General features: G+C 32.6%; 2 protein-coding genes across 2 annotated transcripts; one reads left to right on the top strand and one right to left on the bottom strand.

The window, feature by feature from the left end:
* Window positions 1-750: 750 nt before the first annotated feature.
* Window positions 751-5,935, bottom strand: LOC101218229 (D-aminoacyl-tRNA deacylase). Its single transcript, XM_011659108.2, has 9 exons — window positions 5,453-5,935; window positions 5,190-5,370; window positions 4,966-5,108; window positions 4,802-4,865; window positions 4,109-4,161; window positions 3,943-3,998; window positions 3,196-3,273; window positions 1,160-1,348; window positions 751-1,055 (listed from the first exon to the last, which is right to left on the bottom strand). The coding sequence occupies exons 1-9, from the start codon at window positions 5,552-5,554 to the stop codon at window positions 968-970; spliced, it is 954 nt and encodes a 317-aa protein (XP_011657410.1). The 5' UTR covers window positions 5,555-5,935; the 3' UTR covers window positions 751-967.
* A 1,005-nt stretch (window positions 5,936-6,940) lies between these two features.
* Window positions 6,941-10,079, top strand: LOC101218468 (translin-associated protein X). The gene is made up of 7 exons (XM_004144111.3): window positions 6,941-7,087; window positions 7,191-7,297; window positions 7,689-7,768; window positions 8,027-8,168; window positions 8,245-8,394; window positions 8,636-8,837; window positions 9,686-10,079. Exons 1-7 carry the CDS (start codon window positions 7,015-7,017, stop codon window positions 9,784-9,786), a joined length of 855 nt encoding a protein of 284 aa, XP_004144159.1. The 5' UTR covers window positions 6,941-7,014; the 3' UTR covers window positions 9,787-10,079.
* Window positions 10,080-14,093: the final 4,014 nt, after the last annotated feature.

The following is a 14,093-nucleotide window of genomic DNA, read 5'->3' as shown; positions in this document are numbered from 1 at the left end:
GTTTTGAGGAACAAGGATTTGGCCCTTTCATGCATCAATGTTCCAATTGGCAAGTTGAGGGTCCAATTGGGGGTTTGCCCCTTAATTTTAAAGGGGTTTGTCTGCCCTTGCTTCAAATTTTTGGTATAAAAACTTTAGGGGAAAATGATATTGTGACCACTCCTACCCAATTTTAGATACCTAAAAATACCTTTTTTTTAGGTACCCATTTTATGGCCTATGGTTTTGAATTTAATTGTAATGGAAAAGGATGTCTCAACTGCCTTAAATATTATTATTTCAATAACATTTAATTGTGAATTCAATGTTGCATCAATATTGAAAACCCAACTCCTGAAAAAGATGATTGAATCATGTTTTTAATACCATCTTAGTTTAGTTTATGTTGTATTTGAGTTTGGTTTGATATCCATTTTGTTACTTTTATATATAATCTCTATGGAATGTTTTTAAGGCTATTTGGTTTTTTTTTTCTTTTTTGAGAAACTAAGCTTATTTTCTCGGGATGGATCTTAGAAAAACAGAATTCAAATGAAAACGAAACCATATATTTTCCATTCATAATGTTTTTTTCTACTCTACGTTAGATTTATTTAACCTTTATTAACTATTACCTTTTAAAAAACCTATAATATATTGACTATGCGACCCAATGACATTAAAGTTTTAAAGTGATTTTAATTAGTGGAAAATATTTTTGGACATTAAAGAAAGTCTTTCTTGAAAACTTCATATACCCTTTGGCAGTAATGACAAAACGAAAATAAAGTCCATTTTCATACCTTGGAGATCATTCTGAATAATCTTCAACCTTTCCTATTCAAGCAAGGAAGAACAAGATGATAAAGTGACATGTTGAATGCTTAATAATATATGATGATATAAATAACTCCTTTCAATAACTCTATGAACTAATCAACTGAAGACTTAAAGTAAATCTAGATGATGTTCTTCAGACGAATAATAATCAGTAAAAGTCATTTGGTTTGCCAATTTTAATGCCCTGTTCACCCAAGAACCCTGTTATGGCATTCTTCTGCCAGCCCTTGAAACTCCTGCAATTCAAACAATTATGATTTCATGGCTTATCAACCTCAAAGACAGAGTTCAGATGCCCGGAAAGCCATACATTCGAGTTTATGAAATGGATTGAACTTACTTGTGATCAAGGTGTGCTATGATCTCTCCACCTGGGAAAGCCAATTTAGTAGCCTCATATGCTGCTTTGATTGCTTCTTTCCAGCTCCCGCCAATATCTTTGTTGTTTGTTCCGCCATTTGACTGGTTTGGATCTTCCATTGGCAATGAATATCCTGAGAGCAAGTGGCTTACCCAAACTCCATCTTTTCTGGAAGTATTGAAAGAAAAAAACCATTTGAACATAGAAATCATAATATATCCATTCCCTTTGAATGAAGACTCGGGAAATTTCCCCTCTTTCTTGTTCAGTTATAAAAAAGCATAATAAAAAAGTGGCTGCGTACAGGAAGTAACAGATGAAGTATGAGAACTGAGAACAAGGCTACTTCCTTCAAAGTGCATATAATTCCACTTAACATGCACTAGCTTTGAAACTGAATGTGTTATGGCCTAGGTACATTCGATAATGGTTTCGACTTCATTTTTAATTTTCTGTTGTTGAAATTTATGCTTCTTTCCACACAATTTGTTTGCTATCTTTCATCACCTTAAAAGAAAAAAACAAAAACTAAATTTTTTTAGTTTTCAAAACTTTGCTTAGATTTTGAAAATGTTTTTAGAAAGTAGATGATAAAACAAATATGTTTTTAGAAAGTAGATGCTAAAACAAATAAAATTCTTAGGTAGAATTAGCATTTATAATTTTTTTTCAAAAACCAAATAGTTATCAAAGGAGCTAAGTGGTTCAATTTTCAAACTCTACTTTAAGCAAACTAAAACCATGGAAGATGACAATTTGTATTTGTAACCATATAGTTATCTAAGGAGCTAAAGGTTAAGGAGAAAACCACAATAAGTTCCGACAGTTTTAATGTGTAAAAACTCTATCACTGTCATAATTGCAAGCAGGCTGCATTTAAGACCACCATAAAACTGTTTAAGACCACAATAAGTTCCGACAGCTTTACGACTAAGTCTACTTTTTCTAATTTAACCAAGATCCCCCTCCATTGTTCCCTTGATTCGCCACATATGGAAGACTAAAATTCTGAAAAAGGTGAAATTCTTCCTATAGTTGCTCGCCTATAGAAATCTTAACACTCACGAGAAACTCCAAAAAAAAACTCCAGCACACTATGCTCAGCCCCTTGATGTGCTGCCTTTGTTTCAAAGAAGAGAGACCCTAGACCACTTATTTTTGCATTGTTTATTTACTAGAAAAGCTTGGAACACTTTGTTTAGAATTTTGTATTTGGAGCTTTGTCTTCCTAGTAAGATTGATAGTTGGATGCTGGAAGCGCTCAACGTTAGAGGTTATAATCTGAAAGGAAACATCTCGTGGAGATCTGCTACCCAGCCCCTTTTGTGGTGCATTTGAAAAGAAAGGAATAGTAGAATTTTTTAACGCAACTATAATTCTTTTGATTCTTTTTGGACTGTGTTGCAACACACAGTTTCTTGGTGAAGTACGAATTACACCGGACACTTTTGTAATTACAGCCTTTTTATGATTTTCAACAATTGAAAAGTCATTATTCTTTAGTTTCTGTTGGAAAGGACACCCTTGAGTCTTGTCCCTTGTCTTTAGGTTGTTCTTTCTTGTTCCATGAATATACAGGTTTCTTATCCAAAAAAAGATCAACATAAAACTGTGCATAGAAAAAAGGGCAAAGCTAATTACTAGCATATAATAAGTTCCCTAACCCTGTACTTCAAGGCTCATTTCATTTTAGCCTATCTACTTATAAATGTTAATTTTGAACTTTAAAAGAATGTCATTAATAGCCATCTTTCTATAAATTTTCGGAACATATTCCTTGCGTTTTTTCTAGGATGGAAATTAGTATCATAACTATGATCAAAACTAACTTTAAACTGACAATAAATACCAATTGGAAGATTTATTGAAAGTACGCAAAGAAAATTAGATATTTGAAAATATTGGGTATTTGAAAATACAAGAACTAAAATGAAATGAGAATCAAGTATAAGAATCGACAAGGCTTAGGAAATGATCACATGAACTTAAGGATAGCCTGACCGGCTGATACTTACAAAACTATGTCCATGTGGCGAGGTGCATAATGTCCACCCCCGATGCCAAGAAGGACTTTATTGTTCTTGTTATGTTCCCTGCCTCACAATGAGAATATAAGATTAGATTATAACACATAGGCGTTTAGAAGAAAAGATAATCTCATTGAGGAAATGGTATTATTTCTTTTTGATAAGAAACAAGTTTATCCATTTAACAAAAAAGAACAACCTAAGGGCGAGGAAATGGTATTATGATGCGAAGAATATCTTCAAGTCAAGGAAATTAGGAAGCTGTTGATACTTGATAGCGACTCTAAGCACTTAAAAACTTAAAGAGTTATGCGTAGGACACAACTCATGTATAGCCACCTCTTCAATGTGTGGGCTTACACATTATTTTGAATAATGCAGACCAGCACATCGGTGAGAAATGTAATGAATATAAAGAGAAAAAACTAGCTCCAGTAACGTCATCATTGATTCTAAAAACACGATTGTAATGTTAAGGATGACTTCTAAGTTAAATTTTAACAACAGCTTGTTCTTTTGAAACTATGCAACATCAGCCACCAAGATATAGCAATCATATGATTAAATAAAGTTGGAAAGGTCACAGAACTAAGTAGCGGCTAGCCATCGAATTTCAACGATAGATCAGGTAGACAGACTCGTTTAAAATGACCGATTAAAATTTAGAGGTAAATATTAGGAGAAAATAAACAGAAGTTAAGCTGCAATCCTAATGGTTGTTCTTGTACCAATTACCTGTTCCAGTTTCCTACATCGTTTCCTCCTCCAATAGCAAGTCCTTCCCAGACAAGCTGCAATTATCCAAAATGGTAATCCATAAGGAACAATGTCAATGTCATGACACATTCAATAAATGATGATAACTAATACAGAAATGAATTCTTATCTAGGATTACTCAACTAGAGCAATAACACGAGCAGCATCTGGCCTCCTCCAATACTCGTCTGTACTGCCTATTGATCAGAAAAAGAAAATTTTGCCAGATGTAAAATATTAGATTTCATGGCAAATAATCCAGTGAGTACTTTCACATACCCTGAATTGATATCTAGTTCGCCATCAGAAGAAAGAAACAATTCGTTACTGCATCTCAAATTTTCATATACAAATAAACCAAGTGAGCCCTTCAATATATACCCGGATTTGGTATTGGTCTCATTGTAAATAAATTGATAAGATTTATCCAATAAACCTTGGGCCACTCATTCCACCTCCCTAATTCCTTCGAATTTGATTGGAAAAGAAGATGAGACATCCAGGTGAGACAAGATTCAAAGGTCCAAAAGAATTCTACCATTCCAAATTTAGCACCATATACCAGATTTCTCAATATATAAGAAGCTGTGAAGTTAACCTGAGCAAACCAAATTTCAAATGGACAATAATGGAAGGATAGATTTATCCCCAATTACAAAATTCTACAAGCTAAAATAAATCATAGTAAAATAGTTAATAACTAAAGTAAACCTCTAGTACTTTGCGTGAATCTCAATCAATCCAGAAAGATACAATAAATAGTAGAACGAACAACAAACCAAGCTCTGAAATCCCATATTTTCATTGTGCACACATACAATCAAACAAAACACTCACCAATTTCCAGAAACAGAGTTGGTTTATTTGTCACAGGTCCATGATGAGTACCCTCCAACGTAATCTATTCAGTTTCTAAATAAGTTAAAACTTCAAAAACCCACATGACCCAATGCTCAGTAAATGACGAACTATAAAAGAAACAAAAGAGAAATATGGTTAACCTCGAACTCTGGCACTAAGTTGTGGGATTGTGCAATCGTTTTCAAGAGCCTCAACCAGGGACCTATACGAGGGCTCGGCGGCGCCGCCCATCCAGGCTTCCCTCCTTGCGGCGGAACTTCTCCATCTCGCAAATGAGGAACCCCTTTACGAACACAAAAATTCACAACTGAAATTAACGTTCCCATTCATTAACCAAACGGACTAAGAAACAGAGGAATCGTACCAATCGGATGAACTGTGAGTGCAGGACGATTTGAAACAGCAGTATGCCGACTAAAGAAAATGACCTCGTCCACGACCTCGCCGGTGAGTTCCTCCCAACGATTATCGAGATCATCTTCAACCACAATACTCCTGTCGTGTTGCAGCAGCCTCACGTTTCGATTGGCGAAGCTTTTCATTTCCTGATGAACAGAAGAATCAGATTAATCAAAGGAAGTAACAGAAACGGTTCAAATTGGAAATAGATGGAAGAGATCAAAGGACCTGAAGAGGAGGGCCGGGGCTCCATCCGGGCATGGCGAGGAGCTCGTTTGCAGGATTAATGGATGCTGGATCGAATGTAGTTGCTACCACTAGCGTCACCATTGTTGGTCCTGTTTCTGTGAATTGAATGTTGGAGAAAGAGATGGGTAATGCAAATTAGTGGAGGTTTTAAGGCTGGGAATCGAATTTCTATTTCTATGGGCGGATCAGCCAATAGAATTTTGACGTTCGTCTGCAGGTGTTGGGGTTTTTCCGGCGGCTCCTTTCCAATTTTGCTTTGGCAGCGGTCACTGTGGCAACGGCAGCCCGTTTCCCACATTGTTTGGCTTTGTCTCCGATTGCCACTTGTAACTTTCTAACTCGGCGTCGTATGAATCTTCTTTAGCTATATCTATATACAATTTGGTCCATATCTTTCAAATTTTTGCATGAATGATCCCTTTTTTCAGTGAAATTACCATAACAACTCTTCGAAGAAAACATGTGACCCTTGGGGCTTGATCTTTGTTAATGATTCACACCTTCGGTGACTCCAAAACCTGCTTTGATCTCTTCTACTTGTGTTCATTTCTCGCTATGTGTATTATGTTTGTATGAGGTGACCTTTTTATGATCCTTAATGGTGGTTGTATGAACGTATAGTATAACAAAAAAAACTAGCAAACCCAAAACAATTTTAAGGATGTTTAAGCAAACTTCAAAAACCTCACCCCCAAAGAGCTCAAATTCTTGAAACTTTCACACTCTAATTTAATGGCTCTTGAACTATTCAGTACATTTTTCCACATCAAGTATATAGCTATCTAATTACGTAAATATCCTTTTTTTTTTGTCAGTTTTAGTTGTGTATGTTGTTTCATTTAATCGAGAGTTAGATGATGAGATAGTGTTATAGTCACCCATCGGTAGCGAGGAGTAGATAACAAGTGAGAGAGACAATAGATTCTATGAGAAAATCATTTATGGTGAAATCCTTTAATTGCGAAAACAATATTTTGTTCGTGGGAAAAATTTCTCAAAAATCTTTTAGTTCTCTCAATTATGATGTCTATTGGAGATTTGGGTGTTGGAGTTGTGTTGCGTGATTCTAATGGGAAGCCTTGATAATTTTCGAGAAGAACCATCTCTTCATTTCTATTTGAAGTTATTTGTAAGGTCATTGAAACTAGCATTCACCCATACTGAGCTGAGATTAATTCCCCATTCTTTAGTATATTTTTTATTTTATTCTTATGTTGTGATAAAGGCATTAAGTATTTCGTTAACTCCTTGCATGATCTATATCGAAACAGAGCAATCTAAGATGCTTGAAACACATTAATTGACATCCATCTGGCTTGAACACGGTTGAGTAGACCATTTTTCAAAAAAAAAAAAAAAAGAGTGGACCATTTACTAAACATAGATAGTTTTTTATTATTTGTTGTTGAAGGTTTGAAGTGTAAAAGAAATTAAAGTTAAAAGTAAAATTTAGTAACCATAAAAAGTAAAATTTCCAAACTTAATAGTAAATTCAAATGTATCTATGGCGGAATTGTAAGTGCGGTGTCCCATAGGGACAGATGTTCAATACTACGGGATTTCACAAGGCCGCCCTCATGGCTTCCAAACCCAAACCCCAGTTACTCCACACAAGTAATTTCTCTCTCTGTGAATTAGGGTTTATAAAATTGAAATTTTCAATTCGATTTTAGTTTTATTCTTCTGGGTTTTTGTCACAATTTCAAATTGTGGGCAGTTGCAGAGACAGCAGTGCAGAGCTCAGTGAAAAGGGCGAGGATATTATCCACCCAATCCTCCATGAAAGACGCCTTCGCTAAATATGCTGAATACCTCAATAACCTTGTAAGTTCATCATTTTCTTTATAGTTCTTGTGTAAGGATGCGCCAATGGATGCGCCAATGAACCGTATACTATCTTGGTGTTACTTCATTTCTTTTTAGCTCCGACGATTTGGGGATTGATTTGAGAATTTAGTGTCTGTTGTTGTTGTTATCGTTGTGGGTTTCTTTAGTTTGTTTCCGTTGTGAGATTACTAGCTTGTTTGGCTTCAATTGCTGCCATTGAAATGCAATGTATATGGTTAAGTTGAGCCCATTAGTTGGCTATTCATTATCAAGAGCTCTTCTGGATGATTAGTTATAGGTTTATGGGTAGAATAGTTCGCTATAATGCTTGAGTTTGCTTCAATTTGAAACCCTTTTTCCCTACCTTTTTGGTTGGTTAAATATGCAGAATGATAAGCGAGAAAGAGTGGTGAAAGCAAGCCGTGATATTACAATGAACAGCAAAAAGGTCATTTTTCAAGTACACAGGTAGGAATTGGGATCTTGCCACTCAGTTAATATCTACGTGTTCTTAGTACTTTATTTTTCACTTTGTTGTGTATGTTATTGATTTGGTTTTTTCTGTTTTCGACTTTTGGCAGTCTTGAACTGTTGAGCACATCAATCTATTTAGTCTTTCACTTGTTTCCATTTTGGATTTTCATGGTCTAGTTGTTGATAAGAACTCATTATGAATACAATTATATGTACGTAGACTGTGGCTTAGTAGTGTGATTATTAAAACAGAATCAGTAAACAGAACAAAGAGGAAGTTCTGGAAAAGGCGGAGAAGGACTTGGGGCATGTGGCAACTTGGCATATATCTCGACTTGTAAAAGAACTACAGGGAACTGATTTCTGGAAGCTAAGGCGAGCATACTCACCAGGGGTAACCTTTCTTTCTTTTACCTTTTTAGGCCTGAAATTAAATGATAAGCCGATTTGCTCAGCTTTGGCTTCTGCAGGTGCAAGAGTATGTTGAAGCTGCAACGTTATGTAAATTCTGCAAAACAGGAACCCTTCTGAGCCTTGATGAGATAAATGCTGGATTGTTACCCCTCTCTGATCCTTCGCTTGAGCCTTTACAAATTAGCAATCTTGACTACCTCTTGGGGGTTAGTATACAAGTTTTGTTTCTTATCATGGCATTATTTTGTTCAAGATGAATCGGACCAAAATACATTTTGTACTGGAGACTGTACCATGCTCTGTGACATGTACTTATCAGTCAGTTAAGAATCTATAAAATCCATCTCATTACTACTACTATTGAAACAGATGCAAGTGAGTTGGCGAATGGTTGTGTTAGTATATGTTAACTGTTTTAGAATAATAGAAGACTGATGTTCCATACAGCTTGCAGATTTGACGGGAGAATTGATGCGGCTGGCAATTGGTCGAATATCAGACGGTGAACTTGAGTATGCTGAGAAGATATGCCGATTTGTTCGTGACATTTACCGTGAGCTCACTCTTTTAGTCCCACATATGGATGATACTTCAGATATGAAAATGAAGATGGATACCATGCTTCAAAGTTTGATGAAGATAGAAAATGGTATTTCTCAAAATGTTCATCTTTCTGATATTTTATGCATGACCTACTTCATTTGTGCATTGCAAATCAGAAACCCATTGTTCAGTCATGTTTCTAGTCAGTAGTCATAGAAACCTGTGAAGAACCAGGTGGTACTGTATAAACAAAGAACGCGAAAGTTTTTTCTCATTCACGTAGATATGAGCAGCATATGTGTGTGTGAGTTTTAAAACAGAAACGAGCATCTTTATTAGTATTAATAAAGGAGACTAAAGCTCAAAAGGACTAAAAGAACATATAAGCATAAACTGAGACAAGAGAGAACATAATAAAATTACAGCAAGCTGGACGAGACCCTCTAGAATCCGAACAAAACAAGAACTAAATACAAAGCAAAATGAAAAATCTTTAACAAGGAGCCCATCTCTTGAAGGGCACTGGACTGGAAAACATTAATCCACTAAACACAATACTAAAAGTTTGGGGGAGCGGAAAATAATCTCCATTGGTTTACTGTTACTGAAATATAAACCCAAGACTAGGTAAACTTCTATTCTTAAATTCAGAATGCCATTCATATCTTCCTCTTGCAATTAGTTTTTCTTCTATATCTACTTTTCTTGCGGATAAGCCATAGAGAAAGGATTTGATTTTTTTTTTTAGGGTTTTTACTTTCTGGTACTCTTAATTTAATCAATTTAACTTTTCCAGACTATTCAATGTATAGTTGATGTGGGTTTCAAGAGTGTAATGTTTTATTAGATGCATGATAACGATGCAGATGGATTGAATAACAGAACATATTTGATTAGATGAGTCGTTTTGCTTCAGTTGCCTATTTATATCTTAACTTGTATTTACTTTCGCAGCTTGCTTCAGTGTTCATGTTCGAGGATCAGAATACATGCCACTACTTGGGTCAAACGATCCAGGTTCATTCTTATCAGGGGTTCCCGATATCGAGCTTTAAAGTCATTTTTCTCGTTCCATGCATGCAAACTCGTTGTTATTAGCTAAGATTAACTTTTGCAAAGTCATTTACTTTGCTGTTAAATGTTTTTCCTAGGAAATGAAAACACTTAGAAGGTAAGAATAGAAGACATTCTATCATCCTTGCCTGAAAAGAGATATAAAACTTCAGAAGGAGAAAGCTTTGAACTTGGGAAATTTTGTTAAGTTAGCCCAAATGGGCAAATACATCTTGTATGTTTGGCCATAATGCTAAGATGTGATTTTTGTTTAATGAAATTTCATTGTTAGGCATAGACATTCTTTATATAATAAAGATGGGCCAAAGGTAAGTAGGTTTTGTGGGCCAATGAACCAGTGGGAAGACCAGTACATGCGAAAGCATGGAGGTGATGGTCACAGGGAAACATGTTCCTCTTGTCCCTTTATTTATTATTCTTACTATTATTTTCTATATGTGAGAAGAAAAAAAAATCTCTTTAAAAAAAGGGGAACGAGGGTTGTGACTAACTGTGTTTCCTCATGGAAACTATATTACAATCCAGACAGGAAGTGGGGACTCATTAAGATATGGGGACTCATTAAGATATGCTACAAAAGGTAGGTAGATAAGTTAAAAAGACAAATTTCTTGTCTTGTGTTGTTTGGGTTAGCTTGAGCATAAGCTTGCTGATTAAGACATATATCTTCAACTAGATGGTCAAACACATGAATTTCTTTAACCGTTTTAATACGTTAAGCATGAAAATCTGAAATTATGTCCTAGTTGAGCTACGTATTGACTTTTAGATTTTAACTTTCGGTAGATATCGAGAATTTTTTTTTTTTCTTTAGGATAATAACATATCATAGGAGTTGCACAATTATAATAAAAGAAAATCAATGTTTCATTAGTATACTTAGTAAGACTTAAATTATATAAGAAAAATAATCAATTTACATCTATTGATATCTATATATTATTTATAATTCTAACTATTGATATCTATATATTATATTCTTTCAAATTATAATTGAATGCAATTTTTTCTTTAGGAATAATGAATGCAGCTTGTGTATAGTGGTAATGTTTTATAAAATTTAAAAAGATTTTTTTTTTTGTTGAAAAATTGTAAAAAAAAAAATAGTAAAATTAACCGAAAAAAAAGGCATTTATAATTTGTGGAGAAATTATTTTGTTTATTTTTTAAAACAAAAATCTCTTCCAATTCTCTCTCTAATTTATAATTTAAAAAAAGGCGGTTTGGGGAGCAGAAAGACCCAGTCAGAATTAGACACGTCTGCATGGTGCTCCTCAAAACGGGGGATGTGAACGTGCGTATGGGGACTCGAAACCCTTCATAATATTCACGCAAATTAGGGACCAAAATTAATAATGATTTTTAACACTAATAATTCATTTTAAAAGTAAAGTGGGCCAATTTTCCCAATTTAATTTTGTGACGTGGACCTCAAATGATGATGTGGCAACAACCATGTGTTAAATAAACATATAAACCCACTTTTGCTCAATTTCTAGTTTCCTAATTATCAAAACTTACTTTTCTTTTATCTTGTTTCTTAATTTATAATCTATCCGAATCCAAAATCAAAATATAAATAAAATATATTTTTTTAAAGAAAGTTAAGTAAAATGTGTTAATTACTCATTTTTCAAATTTCATTCATGAAATGCACGCTTTTAAAACTCGTAATTAAAATGAGCATTTTTTAAAATAATAAAATAAATTAAAATATTTATAAGGTTTAGTAAAATTTTAGATTATATCAATTATTGTATTCTATCACTATAGCGTATCAATGATCATCCATGATAGAATTTGCTATATGTAAATATTTGATAAATTTTGCTATTTTTTAAAATTTTCCTAATCAAAATGGTTTCTCGATTCGCCGACTTTATTTACTATTTTTTATATAAAGTCTTCTGGTCGTACATTCACTATCAGGTTATTATTTCCTTAAGTTAATTAACATTGACTAATCTTAGCGTCCATTTAGAAAGTAATTTCAAACAATATGCATTAATGGGAAATTAAATACAAATACCAATATCTAACCTATCATATTTGAAACTTCAAATGAAATTAATTACGTTAAATTATAAATTTAGTTCTTAATATTTTGTAGGTTTGTGTTTGTTTGCTCTATATATCTAAATTTTAAAAGATTAAAAATTCTAAGGATTTAGGGTATGTTTGAAACTAATTTAATCAAAGAAAACGATTTTTAGAAAAATCATTTTTATTTAATCTCTTTTGGTAAAAACTATTTTGAATTATTGTCCGACATTCTATTTTTTCTAAAAATGATTTTTTATATATATATATATAGATTAAACACTTTGAGAATTTATTCTAAGCCCAACCTTAATTTATAACCAAAATATAAAATTTAATAACCAGTTTTTTTAATTAAATTTAATTCCTCCAATTTTTTCACAATTTGATTATTTATATGTCATATTTTTAGCAAATTCCAACAACATAAAAAAAAAAAAACAAGTATTTTAAACTTTTTTTATTATTTTCAATATTTTGTTTGATTTTCGAGTAAAAAGTAAATAAACATTTTCAAATATAGTAAAATAAACTAAAATGTTTACTATATTTTCATCAAATTTACCACTTTTTATCCTTCTAAAAAAATAAAAAATAGATGATAACTTAAAAAGTTAACTTTAGAAAACAAAAAAGAAAAAAGGAAATAGTTACTCACTCAATTGGTAATTAATCTACAAATTTCAAGAAACTTGAGAAATTAGTTTAAAAAGCGACCGAATATATATATAAAAAGAAGCTAAAATTTGACCATATATATATAAATATAAATAGACTTTACCCTAAAACGACCCTTCCCAACTTCCAAAAGACCAATTTTGAAACAAAAAAGAAATAAAATAACGAAAACAGGCTCCCCAGTTCCTGCGACGTCGTTTTCAGCCGATGGCGCCGCCCCCCAACTGTCACGTGCGCTAACTGCAGGCTCCCACTTGAGAACACGTAGGCTCTTTTGATTTCCGGTCAAATCTTTTGACCCTCCAAATATCACGTTGGACCCCACTAAACACGTAGGGTCTTAAAGGCATATAGACGTAGACACTTCCCTCCACTAATCACGATTACTTCTTCATTATTACTACTTATTTACACACTAATCACGTATTTCAATACAATAAACAAACCCCAAATCCAACCATTTTATATCATATTACCATACAACAAATACTCACTTGGATGGAAAACTGTTTTCCAATTTTATATTTAATGTTCAATTTTCCTATATTTAAAATCAAACAATTAGGATAAAATATGATAATATATTTGCTAATAAATACTTTTATATTTTTGTAAACAAAGTTAAAGGATTTGTAGTTTTATTTATTTGTTAATCAAACAAACTAATAAAATATAGAATTGTTTTGTTTATTTTTTTATTTGTAGTTTTTAGTATGGGTTTAGCTTCTTGGATTGTTGCATTTTTAAGGATTTGGACTTCTTAATTTGAGCCTTTAGGTCTATATATATACAATTAACTTTAAAATATTATTAATAATAATAACAATAAAAACAACGACAAACTTTTGGATTATATTTAATTTGTTGATCAATATTAAAAAAATCAATGTTAAAGTTAATCGAATAAAATAAATAACCACCCATCAAATAAACTAGGGTGTTTGAGACTAGAGGTATATAAGATTATAATAATCACTTGTTTACTATAATAAATACTGTTTAAAACTTCACAATTAATTTGTTTTTGTATTTACTATCTTACGTTCATCGTTTTTTTATTATAGTATTTACTATTTCACAAATCAAACTCAAATACTTCAAACTTTAAACACACATTATTATAACTAAAACTAAAATAATTTACGCTCAAATACAACATTTTTTAAAGTTAAGATAATTGTTTCGGTACTGCTTTTTAGACCCTCTCATTCATGATCGAATAAGTGGTTTTTTGAAAAACATTATTTTCTCTAATTTATCCACACATGTTTTAATTAAGTCCATGCATTTCAAAAGTTCATTTAATATCCTTTTATCTGGTCTCCTAAATTCAAAACCTTTAATTTGAACCATTATTTTAAATGTATGGTTTCTATTTAATCATGACACTAGAAAACAAAAAAGAAGTCAATTTAATGATTGGGATACGAGACCAAATGAGTGATTAAAAGAAAGATTATTACTCTTAATTTCAAGTGTTAATTGCAAATATAGCAACTATATTAAAAGTATTAACAAATACAACAACATTAAAAAAATATAAATATATCAAAATTTGTTATAGTCTAAC

Source organism: Cucumis sativus, chromosome 6 (genome assembly GCF_000004075.3).
Source record: "Cucumis sativus cultivar 9930 chromosome 6, Cucumber_9930_V3, whole genome shotgun sequence".
NCBI classification, from domain to species: domain Eukaryota; kingdom Viridiplantae; phylum Streptophyta; class Magnoliopsida; order Cucurbitales; family Cucurbitaceae; genus Cucumis; species Cucumis sativus.
This window is presented reverse-complemented; position numbering and strand designations above follow the sequence as displayed.

Coding starts and splice junctions, on each gene's coding strand:
- LOC101218229 (XM_011659108.2), bottom strand. CDS start 5,554: ATGGTGACGCTAGTGGTAGCAACTACATTCGATCCAGCATCCATTAAT. Junction 4,162..4,801: donor AACTCTGTTTCTGGAAATTG/GTGAGTGTTTTG, acceptor TCTGATCAATAG/GCAGTACAGACGAGTATTGG. Junction 1,349..3,195: donor CGCCACATGGACATAGTTTT/GTAAGTATCAGC, acceptor CAATACTTCCAG/AAAAGATGGAGTTTGGGTAA.
- LOC101218468 (XM_004144111.3), top strand. CDS start 7,015: ATGTTCAATACTACGGGATTTCACAAGGCCGCCCTCATGGCTTCCAAA. Junction 7,298..7,688: donor CTGAATACCTCAATAACCTT/GTAAGTTCATCA, acceptor TTAAATATGCAG/AATGATAAGCGAGAAAGAGT. Junction 8,395..8,635: donor ATCTTGACTACCTCTTGGGG/GTTAGTATACAA, acceptor TGTTCCATACAG/CTTGCAGATTTGACGGGAGA.